Source organism: Mytilus edulis, chromosome 11, assembly GCF_963676685.1.
Source record: "Mytilus edulis chromosome 11, xbMytEdul2.2, whole genome shotgun sequence".
NCBI classification, from domain to species: domain Eukaryota; kingdom Metazoa; phylum Mollusca; class Bivalvia; order Mytilida; family Mytilidae; genus Mytilus; species Mytilus edulis.
The window spans coordinates 16,978,771-17,004,291 of NC_092354.1; the positions used below are offsets into that span (position 1 = coordinate 16,978,771).

Genomic DNA, 25,521 nt, shown 5'->3' on the forward strand with positions numbered 1-25,521 from the left:
ATTAGCCCAGAAATTAGAATTTTATGGTATAAGAAATCAAAATTTAAATTGGATAAATGACTTTTTAGCTGACAGGCAACAGCAAGTACTACTAAACGGTGTAAAATCTTCAAAATCAGCAGTTGATTCTGGTGTCCCTCAGGGAACAGTTTTAGGCCCAACATTATTTTTACTCTTTATAAATGACCTACCCGAACATGTAACTTGCAATGCAAGACTTTTTTGCAGATGACTGTTTATTGTATAGAAATGTAAATACTAGTTCTGATGCACATTTACTCCAAAAAGATTTGTCTAGTTTAGTAAAATGGGAAGAGGATTGGCAAATGAATTTTAATCCTGAGAAGTGTTATGTAATTCATATTTCTAAAAAAAGTAAACCTTCCACTTTTGATTATATACTGCATAATCATATTTTAGAAGCAGTAAAAGACAGTAAATATTTAGGTGTAACTATAAGCCATGATCTTGGTTGGGGAACACATATAAACAATATTACTTGTAAGGCAAATAAAACCTTAGGTTTTCTTCGTAGGAACTTAAAAAACTGCACACTTGCATCACTTGTCCGTCCGGTCGTCGAATACTCTTCCCCTGTCTGGGATCCGTACAAAAATAACACATCACTCAGGTTGAGCAGGTACAGCGTAAGGCAGCCAGGTTTGTCTTCAATGATTATAAAGACAGATCACCTGGAGCAGTTTCAAATTTAATAAAATCATTGGAATGGGAAAATTTAGAATTAAAAAGGAAAAAGGCTAGATTAACTATGCTGTATAAAATAAATTGGGGGTTAGTTGAAATTCCTAAGGACAACTTAACAATATCTGATAGACGCACTAGGGGGAAACATAAATTTAGGCAAATATCAACAAATAAAGATTTTTATAAATTTTCATTTTATCCTCGCACTATTTCGGACTGGAACTCACTACCTGAAGCAATAGGTATGTCAGACACCCTGGAATCCTTCAAAAGTGGCATATCCACTCTAACATTTGAAGGATCCACAGCAACTTATTAAACTTTAAAGCCACTGTACATAATGTATATATGTTATTGATAACGATTTTTCTTGTCATATTATTTTTAAATTAAGTCCATATGTATATAGCACACAAGTTCCGGGAAGTTTTACACTCCTACCTAGGAGTCTACTCCCGTATTCGGAAGAAGAAGAAGAAGAAGAAGAAGAAGAAGAGAAGCGACACCCAAAATGAGGTCTTCTCGTTTAATAGTATAGAAGGAAGAGAAGCGACACCCAAAATGAGGTCTTCTCGTTTAATAGTATAGATGACAAATGGGACTATGCATGTTACCTATAGGACACAGAGGCATGATGATTGATTTATTGTGGAAGGAAGAGAAGCGACACCCAAAATGAGGTCTTCTCGTTTAATAGTATAGATATGTCTCTGGTTAGGTGGAACAAATAAACGTCGACAGCGCGTCCCCCTAAGATAACTGGTTTTATTTTTATTTTATTTTAGTGTATTCGTCTTAATTTCTATCTGGGAACAGTATATCGAAGACGCAATGTTGTCTGCACATTATAAACAGAAAAACTATGTAGCAGTGCACTTATATATATATAAAACAGGGTATATAAAACGGCGATTAGTATCCGTTGATGAGGTGTTCCATCATTGGAAGGAAATACATATTGAAGGATATAACGTTAGTCTCTTTTCCCCCGACTAAAATTGTACCCTCAAAAACGATAAAAAGACAATGAGTAATTATATATTCTTTACAAACTGAGTTGAACAATATATTGGTAGGTTTAATACTGTTTATGACATGAAAACTATGAAGAAGTTATAGTCTACTTGTCCAGACTGAAATTTTGTCATGTGTAAGACGGTAACAAATTATATATGTTGTTTTAATATCATGTTTATCATGATTATAGATCATTATACATGGTCGCAAATTTATTATATAATCTATGACTGAGACAACTATCCTCCTATCTTCAAAATTAATATGCATCCTGCATGTCCTGTAAGAAATTAAAGGCAACCACTTGGACTTCAAAAACGAGAAAAAACATACATTATGAATAGCAAACTGTAAAAGGCCAAGGGTTATGATTCTAACTTGAGGAAAACTCAAAATCAGCATTTTTAATTTCCTATGGAAATTATTATTGGAACGGGAGAAAACTCTTGCAAAAATGAGTCTCTTTTGGTCAGTTTTTGGTTGTTTTTCTGGAAATTTATGTAAAGTATGATACTTTGATGGGGTTATAAGATTGTATTTGACTAAATTATATGATCTGCTGCTCATAAAATATACAAAACTGAAGTGTTATGGGTAGTTTTATTTTTTTCGTTCATTTTTCATTAAATAAATAGCAAATTTGAAGCTTTGTAACCATTTAAAAAAAATAATGTGAAAATTTGGTATTGTTTATATCTGTATATTATATTTTTTTCAGCAACTTATTTATCTAAAGAAACTTTAAACCACAAAAAGAAGAATACATGCTTAATTATTTTTATTAAATCTGAGATTCTTTACCTTGACATGTTGAAAAATTCAATAAATGGTCAACTAATGAATTACGAAATCTTGCTTATAGCTTGATAAAATATATGAAAACACCTTTAGAGTTGTTTGTTATACTCTAAAGACTGCTAATAAATCAAGAATCAATACATTCTGATGAATAGGAGCGGTAAAGTTATAATTTTTTATAAATTTTTATTGATATTTCTGCCTTTTTTGCAAGAGTTATCTCCCTTTTCAATGCAAATCTCCATAGGAATTTTAAATGGCGATTTTTCTAGTCTTCCTCAAGTTAGATTTTATGGGACTTTTTTCTATGTATATTTGGGGTATAATGCTAAAGATTTATCATGTTTATACTTGAAAACCTTCTGTTGCAATTACTTTCGGTTTAGGGTCAAATTTATGCTAGATTGACTGGACTATTAACAGTTTATCAGATCATTGCAGATTGTCTTTCCTTATTTATTCATACAGGTGAGACATATATACACAAAATGTGTGATATATCTCTTGGGCAACAGTTTATTTACTTAAGATAAGAATATGTAGCATGCATGCCAACATGGCCAATGAGACAATTCTCAATCCAAGTTACAATGCTTAAAAACATGAAAAAGTTAAGAACACCATGAACTCAGAGCTTGTAAATTATGTTGTCATTTACCAATATTGTTTTCCTTATGAACAAATAAGTTGTATTATCGCTATTTTGTGCATTTTTCTTTTGATCTTTTTTTGTGATAATTTTCATATCATGCTTCTCGCTTGAGATGGAAAAATTATCGCTAGAAACTAAGGAGGCCACGTGGCGTTGCTAACGAAATTGACATGAAATTGACAACGTCCTCACAGGTAAAATAGCGATAAACAGATTATCATTGGTCATCTCAACTCGATTGCTTTTCTCACTTTCGCTGTACCAGCTCAAGCGAGAAAATCAATCTCGTTGAGATGACCAACGATAATCTATAAAGGTATACATCAATAAGGCAATACAGCATACAGTCAAACCTGTTTTCAGAGACCATTTAATGTATAGCAAAACGGTGGTCTCTTATTACAGGTGGTCTTTTAATACATATTTGATTTATCATGTTTATATGTGAAATATACTACAACATGTACAAAGGGATCTAAGATTGATGGTCTTTTGACACAGGGTTTTGCTTAATACAGGACTGTATATATATATATACTCCTAGGGATGAAAAGGGGGAGGGGGCGTTGATCTGCAAGAAAACGCGAAATAAAATTGGCATTTCATGAATAAACAAACAATTAAAAATGTCTTGCACATAATTTTGTTTACCGATTTTAAGAAACACTGTGAACATGGTGAATAACAAACCTTTTTCAAGGCTACACGTGAAATAAAAATGGCAAAACATCTTACAGGAAAATAACCCTTTACCACACTCACAGCCCTTCTCGTACATGTTGTATTATTTAATATATTGTATTGAACTAGAATTACCCAAACATACAGATTCATAAATGCAGAGAATGTCTAAATTGCAGAAAAGTATCAAAAGGTTATATATATGTCTTTATTTTTTGGTGTTCCTTACAGAGTCGTTCAAGAAATCACATACTGGTCACTGGATATAAGCATTATCAATAAGATGATAGAGGGAGGAGAGGAATTAGTCACACTCAACGGTACTCTACAGCGACACCAAAACACCCAGGCTGATAAAACATATCATAAATGTGATGTCTGAGCTAGAGATTTTAGTCAAAGTAGTAACTTAAAGGCACACATGAGTACACATACTAGAAATAACCCTCATGACTGTGATGTATGTGGTAAAGGTTTTAGTTTTCTTAGTAATTTACAGATTCACATGAGAAAACATACAGGCGTTAAACCCCATGAGTGTGATGTATGTTGTCAACAGTTTAGTCGGCGTTGGAGTTTACAGATTCACATGAGAACTCATACAGGTGATAAACCTTATAAATGTGATGTTTGTGATAAACGCTTTTGTCAGCTTGGAAGTTTACGGCTGCACACGAGAACACATACAAGGATTAAACCTTATGAATGTGATTTATGTGGTAAAGCATTTAGTCGGCGTGGGAATTTACAGACTCATATGAGAACACATACAGGGGACAAGCCTTATGATTGTAGTGTATGTGGTAAAGGATTTAGTGAGCAAGGTAGTTTACAGAGACACATGAGAATACATACAGGGGATAAACAAGATAAACCTCATGACTGTGATTTATGTGGTAAAGGGTTTAGTCAGCAAGGTAGTTTACAGATTCACATGAGAACACATACAGGTGATAAACCATTTGACTGTGATGTATGTGGTAAAAAGTTTAGTGAGCAAGGTAGTTTACAGACTCACATAAGAACACATACAGGGGATAAACCTTATGACTGTGGTGAATGTGGGAAGGGGTTTAGTACAACTAGGAGTTTACGGGATCACATGAGAACACATACAGGTGATAAACCTTATATATGTGATGTATGTTGTAAAGGGTTTAGTCAGCATAGTAATTTACAGACTCACATGAGAACACACACAGGTGATAAACCGTATGACTGTGGTGAATGTGGTAAGGGGTTTAGTCGTAATAGTAATTTAAAGGATCACATGAGAACACACACAGGTGATAAACCTTTTATATGTGATGAATGTGGTAAAGGGTTTAGTCAGCATAGTAGTTTACAGACTCATATGAGAACACACACAGGTGATAAACCTCATAAGTGTGATGTATGTGGTAAAGATTTTAGATTGCTGGCTCATTTAAGAAGACACATGAGAACACATACAGGAGATAAACCTCATAACTGTGGTGTATGTGGTAAACGGTTTAGTCAGTCTGGTATTTTACAGACACACATGAGAACACACACGGGTGAAAGACCCCATAACTGTAATGAATGTGGTAAAGATTTTAAATTGCTTGGTAATTTGAGAAAACACACGAGAATACATACTGGAGATAAACCTCATCACTGTGATGTATGTGGTAAAGGATTTATTCAAAATGCTTCTTTACAGAGACACATGAATATGCATACATAGTAGTGTACAGATTCACATGAGAATACATACATAGTAATTTACAGTTTACAGATTCACATGAGAATACATACATAGTAATTTACAGTTTACAGATTCACATGAGAATGCATACATAGTAATTTACAGTTTACAGATTCACATGAGAATACATGCATAGTAATTTACAGTTTACAGATTCACATGAGAATTCATACATAGTAATTTACAGTTTACAGATTCACATGAGAATACATACATAGTAATTTACAGTTTACAGATTCACATGAGAATACATACATAGTAATTTACAGTTTACAGATTCACATGAGAATACATACATAGTAATTTACAGTTTACACATTCACATGAGAATACATACATAGTAATTTACAGTTTACAAATTGACATGAGAATACATACATAGTAATTTACAGTTAACAGATTCACATGAGAACACATACAGGCAATAAACCTCGTGACTGGGGTGTATGTGGTATAGGGTTTAGTCAGCTTCTTAGTTTACAGAGACACATGAGAACGGTTCACAATGAGAACACATACAGATGATAAGCTGCGTGATTGTCATGCCAGTTAAAAAATAATCACGCTAAAGGGTTCAAGCCAAAATGGCCAAGTTTGTAATTTACAGAAATGTGAAAATTTATATACAAAAACTCGTTGGAAGTACTTGATAAATTGCATGCATATATTGGTGATTTTGAATCTGTTCAAAGTTTTGATTTTTCTACCCTATATACCACTTTGCCTCATATTCTTATTAAGAAAAAATTCACATCCCTAATTAACTGGGCATTTAAAAAGTCGGAATGCGAGTACATATGTTCAAACTCTTTTAGATCATTTTTTAGTAGCAATAAACAAAAGAACTATGTCAATTGGACATGCTTTGATACTATTTATGCACTTGAATTTTTACTTGATAACATTTTTGTTCGCTTTGGAGATTCCGTATATCGTCAAGTTATTGGAATTCCAATGGGGACTAACTGTGCACCACTTATTGCGGACCTGTTTTTGTATTGTTATGAGTTACAATTTATGACTAAAATTAGCAAAGACCCATCAAAACAACATTTGATACAAAAATTTAACAATACTTTTAGATATTTGGATGATATATTGGCTCTAAATAATGACGACTTCAGTATGTATACTAAAGAAATTTATCCTGTAGAACTTACTTTAAATAAAGCTAATGATAACAATGACCACTGCCCTTTCCTCGATCTTGATATCTATATCATAAACGGGAAGCTTAATACAAAAATTTATGATAAAAGAGATGATTTTTCATTTCCTATTGTTAATTATCCATTTTTAGATGGTGACGTTCCCTTGTCACCATCTTATGGTGTTTATATATCTCAACTTGTACGATTCGCTCGTGTATGTAACAATGTATTAGATTTTAGCGAGAGAAATTTATGTATTACTGAAAAATTATTACACCAGGGTTTTCGATATCACAAACTGGTCAAAACATTTACTAAATTTTATCACCGGTATAAGGAAATAATTCGTAAATATAACTCAACATGCAGACATCTTATACGTTCAGGTATTTCACATCCAAAATTTTATGGAAATATTCTTTATAAAGCACAAAAATGTCAGTATTCTCCTCAGAAACTAACAAAACCTTATTAAAAGGGGATATAGTTACGATACTGTTGTCAGGTCATTAAAGATTGCATATTTTGGCTTTAACATTGATTCACTGATAGGGTCTTTGCATCGGAACTAAACACATTTATTTCTAAAAAAACAGTTGTTGGCATGACACGGGTTATGTTCTTCTCATATATTTTATGATAGTATGATACTAAACCCCTAACGGGAGGGATTGTACCTGATATTCATATGATGAAGACATAATCTTTCAATCAGTTTAATTGAGGTCTGGAGCTGGCATGTCAGTTAACTGCTAGTAGTCTGTTGTTATTTATGTATTATTGTCATTTTATTTATTTTCTTTTGTTACATCTTTTGACATCAGACTCGGACTTCTCTTGAACTGAATTTTAATGTGCGTATTGTTATTCTTTTACTTTTCTACATTGGCTAGAGGTATAGGGGGAGGGTTGAGATCTCATAAACATGTTTAACCCCGCCGCAATTTTGCGCCTGTCCCAAGTCAGGAGCCTCTGGCCTTTGTTAGTCTTGTATGATTTTAAATTTTAGTTTCTTGTGTATAATTCGGAGTTTAGTATGACGTCCATTATCACTGTACTATTATGCATATTTTAGGGGCCAGCTGAAGGACACCTACGGGTGCGGGAATTCTCGCTACATTGAAGACCCATTGGTTGCCTTCGGCTGTTGTTTGCTCTATGGTCGGGTGGTTGTCGCTTTGACATATTCACCATTTCCTTTCTCAATTTTATATATTATATGCCTGTTGCATATTAATTTGTTGAGTTGACATTTCAAGCCCAAGCTTGGACATGCATCTAAACTCCCGTATGTGTACATGTAAGATATGAGATGTACAGTTTACATGGTCATGCATATGATGGTAAACCATCATGACCATAGATATAAAAAGATGTGATACGAATGCCAATGAGACAACTCTCCATCTAAGACACAATTCGTGAAAGTAAACCATTAATTATAGGTCAAAGTATATACGGTCTTCAACACAGAGCATTGGCTCACATCGAACAGCAAGCTATATCAAGGACCCCAACATGACTAGTGTAAAACCATTCAAACAGGAAAACCAACGGTCTAATCTAGTATATAAAGAAATTCGTAAGGGTTCCGCGAAATCCATTGTCTTAGCATGTCAGTTAACTGCTAGTAGTCTGTTGTTATTTATGTATTATTGTCATTTTGTTTATTTTCTTTGGTTACATCTTCTGACATCAGACTCGGACTTCTCTTGAACTGAATTTTAATGTGCGTATTGTTATGCTTTTACTTTTCTACACTGGTTAGAGGTATAGGGGGAGGGTTGAGATCTCGCAAACATGTTTAACCCCGCCGCATTTTTTGCGCCTGTCCCAAGTCAGGAGCCTCTGGCCTTTGTTAGTCTTGTATTATTTAAATTTTAGTTTCTTGTGTACAATTTGGAAATTAGTATGGCGTTCATTATCACTGAACTAGTATATATTTGTTTAGGGGCCAGCTGAAGGACGCCTCCGGGTGCGGGAATTTCTCGCTACATTGAAGACCTGTTGGTGACCTTCTGCTGTTGTGTTTTTTTATTTTGGTCGGGTTGTTGTCTCTTTGACACATTCCCCATTTCCATTCTCAATTTTATTAGATATAGGAAGATGTGGTATGAGTGCCAATGAGACAATTCTCCATCAAAGTCACAATTTATAAAAGTAAACCATTATAGGGTCAAGGTACGGCCTTCAACACGGAGCATTGGCTCACACCGAACAACAAGTTATAAAGGCCCCCAAAATTATTAGTGTAAAACCATTCAAACGGGAAACCAACGGTCTGATTTATATATAAAAAAAACAAGAAATGAGAAACACGTATGAATTACATAAACAAACGACAAAACTACTGTACATCCGATTTTGCCTTCTTTTGCTATAACTAGTTACCGCAGGCACAACAAAAAATGAGGAAACAATCAATAAAATATTTTTCTCGATACTATCTTTTGATTGTAAGAAGTTGACGTGTTTTATCATGACACTTTACAATATGTGTTTAATCGTGATACTTTACAACATGTGTTTAATCGTGATACTTGACAAGGTACCTTAAGTTGGGTGGATGTGTTTAATCCTGATATTTGACAAGGTACCTTACGTTTGGTTGATGTGTTTAATCATGATAATTGGTAAGGTACTTTTAGTTGTGTTGATGTGTTTAATTGTGATACTTGACAAGGTACTTTATGTTTGGAGGATATGTTTAGTCATGATATTGGTCAAGGTACCTTGAGTTGGGTTGATGTGTTTAATCATGATACTTGACAGGGCACCTTAAGTTGTGTTGATGTGTTTAATCCTAATACTTTACAAGTTACATTATGTGTTGATGTGTTTAATCATAAAGCTTGACAGGGTACCATCAGTTGGGCATTGATCCGTACTAAAACTTATTCAACTCCGATTTAAAACCGGGCAAGATAACTCCCAACACAAAAATGTTCACATAGCAAATTCAAATTAATAGCAATCTTTACCATCAAATGTTCACAAACACTTTGATTCAGAATGGTTAAGTGGTTGATTTTTGGTGTTTAACGCCACTTTCGTCACTCTTGGCCATATCGTAGTGGCCAAGATTTATTAGTGGAGGAAGACCGAATACCCAAAGAGAAACACAAATGTTCGGCGGCAAAACTTGCTATCAAAATAAAATTGAATGGATTTGGGTTAGATGTCCAAATCGTAGATACACTTTGCGGATCATCACTTCAAAAAGTTCCATGTAGGATAAAAAAAAAACACTTAATTAACATAGATTTTTCAAAGACTCGCCACTTTGTTGCATAAGGGAGCTACCATTTGATTTTAAGGGGTGTACTATCATAAAGTGTGTTTCCTTACTTGTTTGTATAGCTGCTGAATGTCCAGTGGCAAATAGTTAACGCATGTTTAAGACGAGAACAAATTACATTATGAAAACACATACAACAGGAAAGTCCAGTAATTAGCAATCTTTACCATCAATGTTCACAAATACTTTGATTCAGAATGGACAACTGATTGACTTTTGGTGTTTAACGCCACTTTCGTCACTCTTGGCTATAACGTAGTGGCCAAGATTTATTGGTGGAAGAAGACTGAATACCCAAATATAAACACAATTATTCGGCTGAAAAACTTGCTATCATAATCGAATATTGAATGGATATGGGGTATCTATGATATCCATGACACATAATAAGTATAGACACAGTAAAAGACAAAACAAGCAATGGAACAGCGCTGTTGTTTTTTTTTTTTTTTTGCTATTCTTCATCTAAAAGTCGCAGTGAGGCCTCACTCAAATTGTAAGTCAATAATACTCCGGCGTTGTTTTTGAGGTTATTTCTAAAAAATGTAGACAACTGACTGCCTATATCTAAGAGGGCCCTCATGGGGTTTTTGATTATGTGATTACTTGGCCTTTTTTTTAATGATTATTTGATTATTAAGCCAAATATTTCATGATTATTTGATTACCTAGGACTGTATTTTTAGTTTATGATTATTTGATTACTAAAGATAAGCAAATATTTAATGATTATGTGATTATATTGGCAAAAAAATGGTGATTATGTGATTACTAGGACCCCCCCATGAGGGGCCTCATCTAAATATTTCAAAATAGTTCCATGAAGGATAAAAAAAAAAACCACTAAATATACATAGATTTTTCCAAGACTCGCCACTATATTGAATAATGAGCTACCATTTGATTTTAAGGGATGTACTATCATAAAGGGTGTTTCCTTACTTGTTAGTATAGCTGTTGAATGTCCAGTGGCAAATAGTTAACGCATGTTCAGGAAGAGAACAAATTACATTATGAAAACACATACAACAGGAAAGTCCAGTAATTGGGGTCGACCGTGATGGAAAATTGGTGTTCCAATGGAACACCAGGGTAAAATTGGATATGCACGGAAATTTAAACTTGAAGGGTCCTTAATTTGCAGAGAGCTTTGGACTCTCTTTACAACCTACTTTGTCAAGGGTTTTACTGACGATCAGAAGACTTAACAAAGTCGGATCATATTATATTCCCTAGTCACCCTTGTGGTTCCTCAACCTTAATATAGATTGATTGGTACAGATATTAGCGACAAAATAGATACAAGAAGATGTGGCATAAGTGCCGATGAGACAACTCTCAATCCAAGTCAAAATGTGTAAAAGTAGACCCATCATTGGCTCACACCGGACTGCTAACTATTAAGGGTTCTAAAATATGACCAAAGAAAACAATTCAGTCGGAAAACCCATATCATCGGTCTCATCTGTCAAAAAAAAAACGAGAAAAAAAAAACTACAACAGAGAAACGAGAAACACGTTTGAACCACATCAACAAACGACAACTACTGAACATCATGTTCCTGATTGAGGACATGCTCAAACAAATGCTGCGGGTTTAAGGGCTTTTATCAATTATAGTGTAACATCACAACATAGGAAGACACATATTTCCCATTTCCATTCTCAAATTTACTTTATAAAGTACCAATTAAAACGGCTTAATTCAATCACAAGACAAATCTACACAATTGAACATACAGTGATAAAACATTGGGAAGAGTGTTTCCTTAACTGCTAAGTACTACGATTGATTAATCTGCTCATTTGTATAGTTGTCCAGTGGCAAATAGTTTATGCATGCCCAGGAAGAAAAGAAATTACATTGTACCAATACATACAATAGGGAAGTTCAGTATATTTTATCACCTAATTATTTCCTAACTTGTTTTGGGCGCATTTTTTTTCTGTTCTGAAAACCATATTATGGCCTCCTATGTATAATTACGACCGACCTTTACTATTTATTGGTTTAACCTATAAACTTAACTTAGGATATCAAATTATACTTATATAGTAATGTCACAGAGCTGTTATAAGCCACTGGCTTTAAATACTCATGTTCAGATATACATATTTATTAGCTACAAGTTCATAAATATACATTTCAATTAATTACATTGTTCAATACATAGACACATCCATTCACTATCATTAACTATCTACAACTCTCCCGCATCTCAACATTTATACCAACTTTTATTATCGTGAAGGCCTTCACTACTTTCATCACTTTCTCACACATAAAATCGTCATTCATCCCCAGACCACACAACAATAGGGACAGAAAATAAACAAACAACACAGACATACATTAAACGGCTTTTAATTATAAATGATTACAGTTAAAACACAGCTGCATCATACATTAAATTAAACGGTCAATCAGACAGTCTGCTAAAGTTCACTAAAGCAATAAATTTACAAATATACTTAACACTCTTTACTATAAAAAATTAATGTGGGCAATTAAATACCTATCTTAGATCAGATATAAATGTGCAAAGTTTCACCCTATGACAGTAAGTTTGACCTCGTCTCTAACGATGTAAATAAAACAATCTTAGATTTATTGTCCCTTATAACAACTTGTGCGTCCGGCTCGAGGCGTCCGGCTAAGCTAAATGATTTTATTTTGATTTTATTTTGGGATATTTATCTATTTCTATGGAAGACGCAATGTTTTATGTTCATTATAAAGAGAAACTATGTAGCAGTGCACTTTAAATAAAATAGCGATTAGTGTCCGTTGAGGAGGTGTTCCATAATTGGAAGGAAATACATATTGAAGAGAGTAACGTTGGTCTCTTTCCCTCAACTTGTATTTTCCCTTCAAAACAAACAAAGGTAAGTTAAACTTTATGATGAAGACAATGATTTATTTTATACATCATAAACTGGAGTGAGCAGTAAATGGGTAGACTTAACGTGAAAACTATGAAGAAGCCATCTACTTGTCCAGACTGAAATTTGGGGTTACACTAAAAACTTGAAAGTGGACCCGAAAAGGACTGAAAAGACATAAAAATATACGACTCAAATTATTCAAATATTGCAACAACTTTTTATTGGATAGAATTTCTTCAAGCTGGAATTTTATCATTTGTTAATATCCATAGTTTAATTTGCATTCGAAACGTTTTACGTCCTAACATCAATTCTAATTAGAATTACAATCCGCGTCAAATTCGCTAAATACTGTCCAAACGACGTTAAAGGGGTACCAGTCTATGAAAGGTGCGATACGATAAAAACTTTTCTTATATCAATGAGCGATATTGTCTTATATCAACGAGTTAATTTGCAGTGTGGGAAATCTCAGACGAATGTTTACATTTTTATGAAGGAACGAAGATTTCTCGGTATAAAGTAATGATTCTTTTCTTAAAACAGGATGACATTTAACACGACATACGTCTGCTGTATAATTTCCATGAATTATTTTATGTAATAACAAGCAAGGTGTATTTAAACGAGAAAATTAAATTGTTGAATAAATGAAACATAATTGCACGATTTATCATTTGTAGGTGAACACATTCAATAAAAATCATGAAGCAAATTCAGTGGAATGCAATTGAAATGAAATCAACTGTTTACTAAGCCAAAATCACCTATAAGTCAAAGTTACTGCTATATTGTCTAATATCAATGCGATGTTTGTCTTATATCATAGCGATACTTTTTTAATATCAAAAATTTATGAATGCGATACATTTCTAATATAACTGCTATAGTTCTCTAATATAAAACGAATACGAGGAAACGTCACAAGGAATGTCAAGAAAACCGCAAACATAATTCACAATCTTAGTTCATGACTGGCTTAATGTTTTAGGATCAATATCACTAAAATTTCGTTTCTGCAACAAAATTAACGCTTACATGGACTTATCTTTTCGAAAATGTTGCTTGACCCTACTGTTAGTTGAAAGTGTTAACAACCTGTCCAGTCTATTGTTTTGTAATCACATGCTTTAACCCACAATTTCTATTTGAAGTGATGATGCAATGGCGGAATTAGAATACTGTTGTAAATAGCCTACCGACCTATTAGATTCTAATATAGGTCCAGTGGCGGATCCAGAGGGGGGGTCTGGGGGTTTGAAACCCCATTTTTGGCCGATCAATGCATTTGAATGGGGGCATATGGTTTAAGTCTCTTTATCCTTGGTTTGAAACCCCCCTTTTAGAAACGACTAAATCCGCCCTTGAGGTCACACTCCTATAGCCTATCCACATGGGTAATATCAAAATAAAAAAAAATTATCAGTACTTAAAAGAAAAAAACATTCATTCAAACAATCCGGCTTATCCAATACAGCTCCAAATAACAATAAATATCCAAAATGGTAAAATAAATATTCCAAACAAATTAAAATGTAAAAATGCTGATGTCCCGAACTTTGAAGATACCAACCAGATCGAACAAAAACGCTTATTTACGGATTTAGCTATACTTTTTGGACCTTTTGGATTATAGCTCTCCATCTTTTATATAAGCTTTGGATTTCAAATATTTTGGCAACGAGCATCACTGAAGACACTGCATTGTCGAAATGCGCATCTGGTGCATGAAAATTAGGACCGTTAATGTTATTACTACCACTGAGTCAATATTTCTGCTGGTTGACTGTTAGTTCCCGGGGTATCACCAGCCCAGTAGCCAGTACTTCGGTACTGGCATGTAAATACGTTTTTTTTGTGTTATTTAAACTTTCTGTAACAAATTTTTAGAAATTATGATAAATTATGGAATGTATCTCCCTCATGCAAAGCTCTGATTCCTTTCACGGATTTGACTATACTTTTTGGACTTTTTGGATTATAGATCCTCATCTTTTATATAAGCTTTGTATTTCAAATATTTTGGCTACTGAGCATCGCTGAGAGACATGTATTGTCGAAATGCGCATCTGGCGCAGGAAAGTTGGTACCGTTAATGTTTTTACATCGCGACCACCGCGAGAACATTCCTCTGTATTGTTGCCAGAGATTTGACCTTAGTTTTGACTAGTAACCGATCGTATAAATACGCTAACATTTCTTAGTGCAAAATTACAATCCGTATCGCTTGTTATAAATTCATTTCTACAATGAATACTAAGAATTTGTAAGGGTTCCGCGGAACCCAGTGTCTCGCCTATTTTTGCTGTAAATCGCAGGCTCAACAACAATGAGGAAAAAAATCAATAAAAATATTCCTTTTGTTACTATTTTATGATTGTAAGAAAATCTAAGTCCATTTAAAAGTAAAATTACAGAAATAACAGAGTGATCTTTTTACAAACTTTACTTCTGGATACAATCTTATGATCATAAATAAGCTTCTGTCCAAGTTTGGTACAAACCCAGGATAGTTTAAGAAAGTTATTAAAATTTTAAAAACTTTAACCACAGAGTGAATGTAATGGTTCCCCGCAGAAAAAACTAAGTCCATTTAAAAGTAAAATATGGAAAAAAATGGATTAATTTATTTACAAAATTTACTTCTGGATACTATCTTATGATCATAAACAAGCTTCTGTTCAAGTTTGGTACAAACCCATGATAGTTTAAGAAAGTTATTAAAATCCTAAAAATTTTAACCACAGAGTGAATGTAATGTTTCCCCGCACAAAAAAACTAAGTCCATTTATAAGTAAAATACGGAAAAAATAGAATTTTATTTTTACAAAATTTACTTCTGGATAGTATCTTATGATCATAAAAAAGCTTCTGTCCAAGTTTGGTACAAACCCAGGTAAGTTTGAGAAAGTTATTAAAATTCTAAAAACTTTAACCACAGAGTGAATGTTTTGTTTCCCCGCAGAAAAAACTAAGTCCATTTATAGTAAAATACGGAAAAAATGGAATTTTATTTTTACAAAATTTCACCTCTGGATACTATCTTATGATCATAAACAAGCTTCTGTCCAAGTTTGGTACAAACCCAGGATAGTTTGAGAAAGTTATTAAAATTCTAAAAACTTTAACCACAGAGTGAATGTTTTGTTTCCCCACAGAAAAAACTAAGTCCATTTATAGTAAAAAACTTTAACCACAGAGTGAATATTTGTTGAATATATATTGAAAACAAATAAATAAGATGTAAATGTCTGTTGACGTTAGAAATAAACTCATCATAGATATTAGGACTAAGTTTTGTATATACGCCAAACGCGCGTTTCGTATACAAAAGACTCATCAGTGACGCTCGAATCCAAAGATGTGTACATCTTTTCTATATTTAAGAAATAATTCAGGGAAGCCATAGGTTGTTGGAAATTTACACATGGATTGGGCCGTGATATTTGAATTTTATTCTGTTGATTTCTCCGAGCTCTTGTGCATTATTTCTTTTTATTATGCGTCTGAATAAGAATAACAGGTTTTTTTTTAATTGCACTTTTTAAAACAATAAAATCGGCAAATAGGTTCCAATGCATGTAGATTTACGCGGGAAGTATATTGTACATAACAGACATTATTATGTATACCTCTGAGTCTGCGCTAAGTATAGATCTATCGAGAGTTTTGTCACAGTGTTGTTTACAAAGCGAAAGAAGCACGTCATACTAGAATTATAAATTAGATCTTTCAGTGCTGTTTATTTGGTATTTTTATTGACGTAATCGTTCTTGTACCATCATAATCAGTCGTTATCGTTAAAGCTTTAGAAGTGTACTAGTTTATATTGCACTGTACAAAAGATTCAGCACCCAAATGACGTTTTTGGAGGTCTGGAAAGCAGTTATTTATAAGTGGATATTTTAAAGATTTATAGATATAAGAAGATGGTGCATGATTTCGAATGAGACAACTTTCCACAAAGTATAATGATTTGTTTCAAGTAAACCATTATAGATCAAAGTAGGGCCTTAAACACGGAGCCTTGGCTCATAGCGAACACCACGCTGTATAGGAACAACAAAAAAGTACTAGTGTTAAACCATTCAAACAGGAAAACCAACGGTCTAATTTGTATAAAAAAAGGAGATTCAAAAGTATAGGTCAGATTTTGTTGAATCAATCTGAACGAGAACAGTATGATTCATCTTTGTCACAAGTTAGTTTCATTGTTATCAATAAAGAAAGTCTTACATGCGTGCATTGCGAGCATATCAGATATATATTATTTCGGTGCGTTCATTATAAATTGCTAAAAATTATTGTTATATAGTATGTGAACAATAATTAGATACTTAGCTATTTTATTACGACTTTGTTTATTAAACCCCATCGGTACTGGCATTTTTATATTCGAAAATGGTGAATTGAACCTGGTTTTATAGCGCTAAACCTCTCACGTGTATGACAGTCTCATCAAATTATGTCATATTTACAACGTTACGTTAACAAAACTGACATAATGGGTAAAATTGTAAAAATATGGGTACAGCAGTCAAATATTAATACTAATATATACTAATATTGATATAACAAAAACATCGCTATGATATTTTAAAAGTATCGCATTGATATTTTAAAAGTATCGCATGGCGTATTTATGTATATAATAAAAACACAGCACTTCAAATTTTACACGGACATAAACTTTAGCTTCTAGCAAACTTCTGAATGTATATTTAGACTCAATTGTTGTTTATATTTGAACAATAAGTTTAAAAGTTAGTATTTTCTTAATTTTTCGTTGCCAAAAACAACATTTTCCGCATGAAATGTCTGCATGTTTACAATTGATATTAGACAATATCGCTCATTGATATAAGAAAAGTTTTTATCGTATCGCACCTTCCATAGACTGGGTACTAGCTACGAGATATATAAAAATCTAAAGTAAGATTTTTTTTGTTAAATCAATAATGAAAGTGAAATAGTGAAATAATAATTCGCATTTAGCAGCCAAAATAGTTCAATTTTGTCAAATTAAGCAAAGAAACATTGATATTTGCTATTTCACTTGCAAGTGAACCAGTCGACCTTATTAAATCCGTATTCATGTGAACTTCAGTTTAACCCCTAGCTAGAGATTGACAACGCATGCATTGTACGTGTACTGGTTATTTTTAAAGAAAAAGAATGTCAACAATGAAAGTGAAACTACGGTAAACCATTTGATCACTTATTCGATCCATATGAAATCATTCTCATACGGTTGAAAACAATGTGAAACATACATGTTGAATGTATAAAATAAAATCAAACAGACCTATAAACATCCAATTGCACGTGTTGGTTTAATCTATTCATATCTTTATTGGTGTTTACATCGCTTATATGGTCATCTGAGGTCAAATCGATAGTTAATTAGATGGCGTCTGTACTACAATTCACACGAAACGAACCTACATATAATCAACCCATGCGCTATAAACTGTTTCTTTTTGGACTTTTGGTAGTTTGGATAATTGTTTTACATTGTTATAAATCAAATATGAGAATTTGAGTCAAATCGGTGACCATGAATTTCACAGCTAGTGCCCCTTTAACTTTTTAAATTCGTATTGACAAAAACATATTTCTAATTCTAATTGGGTAGTTCGAATTAGTTATTCGAATTAAAATAAAGAAAAGAGTGTGAACGCGATTAGCGAATTCGATTCGAATTTAATTCGAATTAACTGTCCGTGTGAACGAGGCATAAGACTACTAGTAAATGATCTAATTATCACCTAATATCAATACAATGTGTGTATTACAACCGGCAAACGTTCATGTTGTAATTAAAACATTCCAATCGACGAACACGCATCTTTAAATTGCTTATTGTTTCTTCTTCTTCTTTCAGTACAGAATCGGACTCTTCTTGAGTGTATATAAATGACTCTTGCACGTGAATTCATGAGACCTTCCCTCCTCAATTAATAAAAACTATTTACAAATAAAAATATGTACATATGGGGGAAGCAATACTAATATTTTCATTTCAAAGTTAAAGACCAGATTAAATACATATTTTTAAGCAGTTTAAGGTAGATGGGGTGTCTAAATTATAATCCATAGAATCTTTTAATAATTTGCCAAAATGTAGTTAATATCCTGCTTGTTTAAAAACATTATTAAAAAGAATGGGTCACCGGACTTATTTTCACACTACAGGTTGTGCTTAATTGTCAAGATTTTGTATAGATTATGCATGGAAAACCCATTTTTCCGCCATAAAACGCAAACCACACCATAGAATTTTGAGATAAAATATGACAAGATAGCTCCAATATTATGCTTTCAGATAAGAAAAAGAAAAAATGGGGTCACCGGACTCGTTTTCTTGCTACATGTAAAAATAGGTAAATTCCTAATACATTCTATTGTAAAAGTAACACTATCTGAGTTATCTGCCCTTGCATTTGAGTTGCCTCCCCTTATTTGAGAAAGTTGGAAAAAAATGAATCAAACAAAAGAATTCTTATTTTTGTAAAATACAATCATAAATATGATCAAACATGGCATTTTCTATATTATAATGAAAATTCTTACACATGAATTACCTACTAATATAAAAATTTGCACATTTCATCAAATATCTAGACCTTGTTTTCTAGTATTTCAAAATCCAAGATGGAGGAAGACACCCTATCTACCTTAAGCATGATTTAATTTGAATAATATCAACGGGCTGGGGCAATCTTTTTTTTTCATCATCTGACAACAAGGTATTTTGTATTCTTCAAATATGTTCCTGTATTATAAATATAAAGTCATTCGTTCTCTTCTATAGACTTTTGTCTAAAATAAAAAAAAAATTAAAAAAAAATATTGTGCGAGTTTAAATATATCTACACCTATGATCCATTCATGTCTTTTATTTCCCCGACAAGGTTCGAATCTGGTGACTTTAAAACCATTATATTTTAGATAAGATTCTAAAACTTTCAAATTGTTTGATTTCATCAAAAATTTAATAATTGGGTTTCTTTGATATATGCCAAAACTAACTGTAAATGTAGATTCTTAATTTTTGGTCCCGTTTTCAAATTGGTCTACATTAATGTCCAAAGGGTCCAAAATTAAACTATGTTTGATTTTAACAAAAAATGAATTCTTGGGCTTTTTTGATATGCTGAATCTAAACATGTACTCAGATTTTTGATTATTGGCCCAGTTTTCAAGTTGGTTCAAATCAGAATCCAAAATTATTATATTAAGTATTGTCATATTGTGTAATAGCAAGAAATTTTCAATTGCACAGTATTCAGCAATAGCAAGAAATCTTCAATTGCACAGTATTGTGCAATAGCAAGAAATTTTCAATTGCACAGTATTGCGCAATAGCAAATAATCTTAAAGTGCACAGTATTGTGCAATAGCAAATATTTTCAATTGCACAGTATTGCGCAATAGGAAGAAATATTTAATTGCACAATATTGTTTAATAGCAAGAAATTTTCAATTGGAGTTATCTTTCTTTGTCCAATGTATATTCACTTTTACTACCAACTGATAAATTAAAACAATCTTTACCATTCAGTGATAACAAGCACTTTATTTAACATTTTAATATTTTATGATGTATTTAAATGAGTAACTATTGTTGCAAACTCGATTAGAAATTTGAATTGAGATCGGTTTATGAATAAAGGAAAGGGGGATGTGAAAAAAAAATTGTTGGGGTTTAATTTTTCGCATTTGAAATTTCATAAATTAAAAGAAAATTTCTTCAAACATTTTTTTGAGAGCATTAATATTCAAGAGCATATATATAGTATAAAATTGAGAATGGAAATGGGGAATGTGTCAAAGAGACAACAACCCGACCAAATAAAAAACAACAGCAGAGGGTCACCAACAGGTCTTCAATGTAGCGATAATTGCTCAAAGGCAAAAAAGTCCATTAAACCACATTCATTCTGTGTCAGAAACCTATGCTGTGTCAACTATTTAATCACAATCCAAATTAAGAGCTGAATCTAGCTTGAATGTTGTGACCATACTTGCCCAAACCGTTCAGGGTTCAACCTCTGCGGTCGTATAAAGCTGCGCCCTGCGGAGCATCTGGTTATTTATGAATTGACATCGTTTGGTGCTAAACATTATTGAAGATCAAATCAGGACACAAATTACCGGTGTTCATTTGCGAACTTATTTGAAAGGTGTACTTTCAAATAAATTGATTTGATTTAATATAATAATTGACCATTAATAATGTAAGATTCTCGAAAAGCATATTTATATATATGATATGTAGATCATATCCCAAATCAATATACAGGTATCAAACGTAAATGCATTTTAATATAGGATGCCATTAAAAAGGAGGGTAATTTTTAACCGGATTTTTGGGACAAAAATGTCGGTTATTAATTTGGGGATGTACGGCGGGCGGCCGGGCGGTCGGTCGGGCGGGCGGCAATCAAATGTTGTCCGTGCATTCACCCATGAACCATTCAACCAAACTTTATAAAAAATTAATATGTTGTTACTGACAACTAAATGAAGGTCAAGATCAATAATGGCGATATTGACTTTTACCGTTCAGGAGTTATGGTTCTTGGAAGATGAAAAATGGAGTTTCCAGTCGTGTCCGTGCATTAACTCATGAACCGTTCAACCAAAGCTTTAAAAACTTTAATATGTAGTTACTGACAACTAAATGAAGGTCAAGTTCAATAATGGCGATTTTGACTTTTACCGTTCAGGAGTTATCATGGTTCTTGAAAGATGGAAAAATGGAGTTTGCAGTCGTGTCCGTGCATTAACTCATGACCGTTCAACCAAAGCTTATAAAACTTTAATATGTTGTTACTGACAACTAAATGAAGGTCAAGTTCAATAACGGCGATTTTGACTTTTACCGTTCTGGAGTTACGGTTCTTGAAAGATAAAAAAAATGGAGTTTCCAGTCGTGTCCGTGCATTTACACATGAACTGTTGTACCAAATCTTACCAAATTTTAATATGCTGTTACTGATGACAAAATGAAGGTCAAGTTCAATAATAACGATTTTGACTTTTACCTTTCTGGAGTTATGGTTCTTGAAAGATGGAAACATGGAGTTTCCAGTCGTGTACGTGCATTTACGCATGAACTGTTCTACCAAATCTTCCCAAATTTTAATATGTTGTTACTGATGACAAAATAGAGGTCAAGTTAAATAATGACGATTTTGACTTCTACTGTTCAGGAGTTATGGTTCTTGAAAGATCGTAAAATGGCATTTCCATTCAAGTTGTTGAATTTACTCATGAACCATTCAATCTAAGCTTTTCAAATTTTAATATGTTGATACTGATGACAAAGTTGAGGTCAAATTTGATATTGACGATTTTTACTTTCACCGTTCATCAGTTATGGTTCTTGTGATATTTGCAGGACATAAATAAATGTTAATAAATCCGGTTTGTTGTCGTTGTGACAGCCTCTTGTTATATAAAATTTCACAAAATTATGACCCATATTTTTGGCACATCCCTGTATACCAAATAATAGGAAGTTACCTACCCCTGTGTAATTATCCTTCAATCGGCAATCTTCGGGTATCTTCGCTTCTCTTCTTCTATGAGGCACGGAATCGGCCGAGTTGTGACGATTGAAATATCCTTAGTTCATGGTTGAATTACTTACATTTATTTAGTCATAATGATTTGCAATGATCAATATTAAATGATCATGCTGTTTATCAGATTGTCTTTTCTAATTTTATTTATACAGACAGGTTATACATATCTTTATTTACTATTATAAAAGATAAGATTATGTAACATGCATGCCAATGTCATGAATGGGATAACTCTCAAAGTTGCAATTCATGAAAAATTAACAATAATTTCAAATATATAAGTACACAATGTAAGTCATAGATGCATAAATGCAGAGATCCAATGTCAAAATAGATATGATATGTATCATGTGTATTATTTTATAGACAATAGACAATATTCATTAGTACAAACACATTTACATTAAATGCTTATGACATACAAAATTAAGATAATAAACTGACAGCTAGTTAAATTAGTTATAATTATATTAGAGTGACAGTGGTATTCACAGCGAAGTTGCAGAAAGGTATCAAAAGGTTTATATATCTTTATATTTGTTTGTTCTTTACAGAGTTGTATAAGAACGCACATTCTTGAGATAAACATTATCAATAAGATGTCAGAGGGAGGAGAGGATTTAGGCACAACCAACGGTACGCTTCAGAGACGCATCAACACACAGGCTGATAAAACACATTATAAATGTGATGTTTGTGGTAGAGAATTCAGTCAAAGTAGTCACTTAAAGAGACATGTAAGAACACATACTGGTGAAAAACCTTATAAATGTGATGTGTGTGCTAAAGAATTTAGTAAAGGTAGTCACTTAAAGCAACATATAAGAACGCATACGGGTGAAAAACCTTATAAATGTGATCTTTGTGCCAGAGAATTTAGTCAAACAGGTCACCTAAAGACACACTTGAAAACACATACTGGTATAAAACTTCATGATTGTGATGTTTGTTTTCGAAAATTTAGAGAAAGAAGAGCCTTAAAAAGACATATGAGAACACATACTGGGGAAAAACCTTATAAATGTGATCTCTGTGCTAGAGAATTTTGTCGAAGAGGTCAGTTAAAGATACATGTGAGAATACATACAGGGGAAAAACCTTATAAATGTGATATGTGTGTTAGAGAATTTTCTCAAGGAAATCAGCTTAAGGTGCACATGATTACACATACTGGAGAAAAACCTCACAACTGTCATTTATGTGGTAAACGGTTTAATTATCTTAGAAGTTTACAGAGTCACATGAGAACTCATACAGGCGATACACCTTTTGACTGTGATATATGTGGTAAAGGGTTTAATCATGTTGGGAGTTTACAGAGGCACCTGATAATACATACAGGTGTTAAACCCCATACCTGTGATGTATGTGGTAAAGCGTTTAATCAGCTTGCTTATTTACAGAGTCACATGAGAATACATACAGGTGGTAAACCTCATGAATGTGATGTTTGTGGGAAAGGGTTTAGTCAACGTAAAAGTTTACAGAGACACACGAGAACACATACAGGGGATAAACTTTACAAATGTGATGAATGTGGTAAAGGGTTGACTTATTCCAGTGAATTACAGCGACACATGAGAATACATACAGGTGTTAAACCCCATAACTGCGATGTGTGTGGCAAAGCGTTTAATCAGCTTGTTAATTTTCAGAGTCACATGAGAACACATACAGGTGATACACCTTATATATGTGATGTATGTGGTAAACGGTTTAGTCAGAATAGAAGTTTACAGAGTCACACGAGAACACATACAGGGGATAAACCTTACAACTGTGATGTTTGTGGTAAAGCGTTTAATCAGCAATCTCATTTACGAGTTCACATAAGAATACATACAGGCGACAGACCTCATGACTGTAATGTTTGTGGTAAAGCGTTTAATCAGAAATCTCATTTACAAGTTCACATGAGAATACATATAGGTGATAAATCTTATGTCTGTGATGTTTGTGGTAAAGCGTTTAGTCAGCTTGGTAATTTACGTAGACACATGGGAACACAACATGAATGATAAACCTCATGATTGTGATGTATGTAGTAAAGAGTTTGATCAGCTTTGGAATTTACAGATCTGCTCACATGAGAATACATACAGGTTATTAACCTTATGACTGTCCCCGGGGCTGTGATGTATGTGGTAAAGGGTTTGATCGGGTTGGTACTTTACCAGTCAGGGGACTTACTTAAATGACAGTGTATGTAAAGTGCGGATCCTAAAATATCATTTTTATTGTATATGCCATAAATGTCTAATGTAGAATGATAAATAAACAGACGAACTTTTTTTAATTTTTGAAGAAAATGAAGAAAAATTAAAATGTATATGTTCAGAAATACATAATACTAATAAAACAAAGTAAGAGATGCGAGCGGGATTTATCGCGCCTAAAGCCATCCAACTGTGAAATATATACCAAAATAGGTGAATTTTTAGGACATTTCACGAACAGATCGTGCAGGTGCTTTATAACTAACAGGTGAGATGTTGTTGCAGTAAAAAATATTCATTTTAATACAATTATTAAAGTTGTATAACGTAGAATATGTTTTGTCATTCAGTTTCTTCATATTTAATTTTAACTAAATTCCACTATGATGATTTCGTAATGCTAGTCATGTTTACTGTCGAATAATGATACTATTCTTTCATTTTAACTGTGGAGCGAATCATTAGTATTGTATATGCGGTGAATTTTCACTGTATAATTTTTTTTTTTCTATTACAGCTCATTTCTTTAAGCATGTAGAGCAAGACTTTAGTTGATTTGCTTGCTTTTTTTTATTGGATAATCATTATGATAACACCCAATTTAATTCAAATATTAAAAATACAGGTTAAACTATGCCTATTCATATTGTTTAAAAATGTCAATCTTATTTACAAAGTTTGTATAAACAATTATACAAACAAAGCAAGCAAGCCAACCAAAGTTTTGCTTTACATGCATTAGGAAATTAGCTGTAAAGCCTTAATTTAGCCGACTTGCTCAAATAATAGATAAAG

At 33.0% G+C, this 25,521-nt stretch overlaps 1 protein-coding gene across 1 annotated transcript; it reads left to right on the forward strand.

Moving 5' to 3' along the window:
• Nucleotides 1-1,697: 1,697 nt before the first annotated feature.
• LOC139495254 (zinc finger protein 850-like) lies at nt 1,698-25,521 on the forward strand. The gene is made up of 4 exons (XM_071283524.1): nt 1,698-1,777; nt 4,085-5,358; nt 11,268-11,278; nt 23,242-25,521. Exons 2-4 carry the CDS (start codon nt 4,275-4,277, stop codon nt 24,526-24,528), a joined length of 2,382 nt encoding a protein of 793 aa, XP_071139625.1. The 5' UTR covers nt 1,698-1,777; nt 4,085-4,274; the 3' UTR covers nt 24,529-25,521.

Excerpts from the sequence above, each read along its gene's own strand:
- LOC139495254 (XM_071283524.1), top strand. The coding sequence starts at position 4,275 with ATGAGTACACATACTAGAAATAACCCTCATGACTGTGATGTATGTGGT.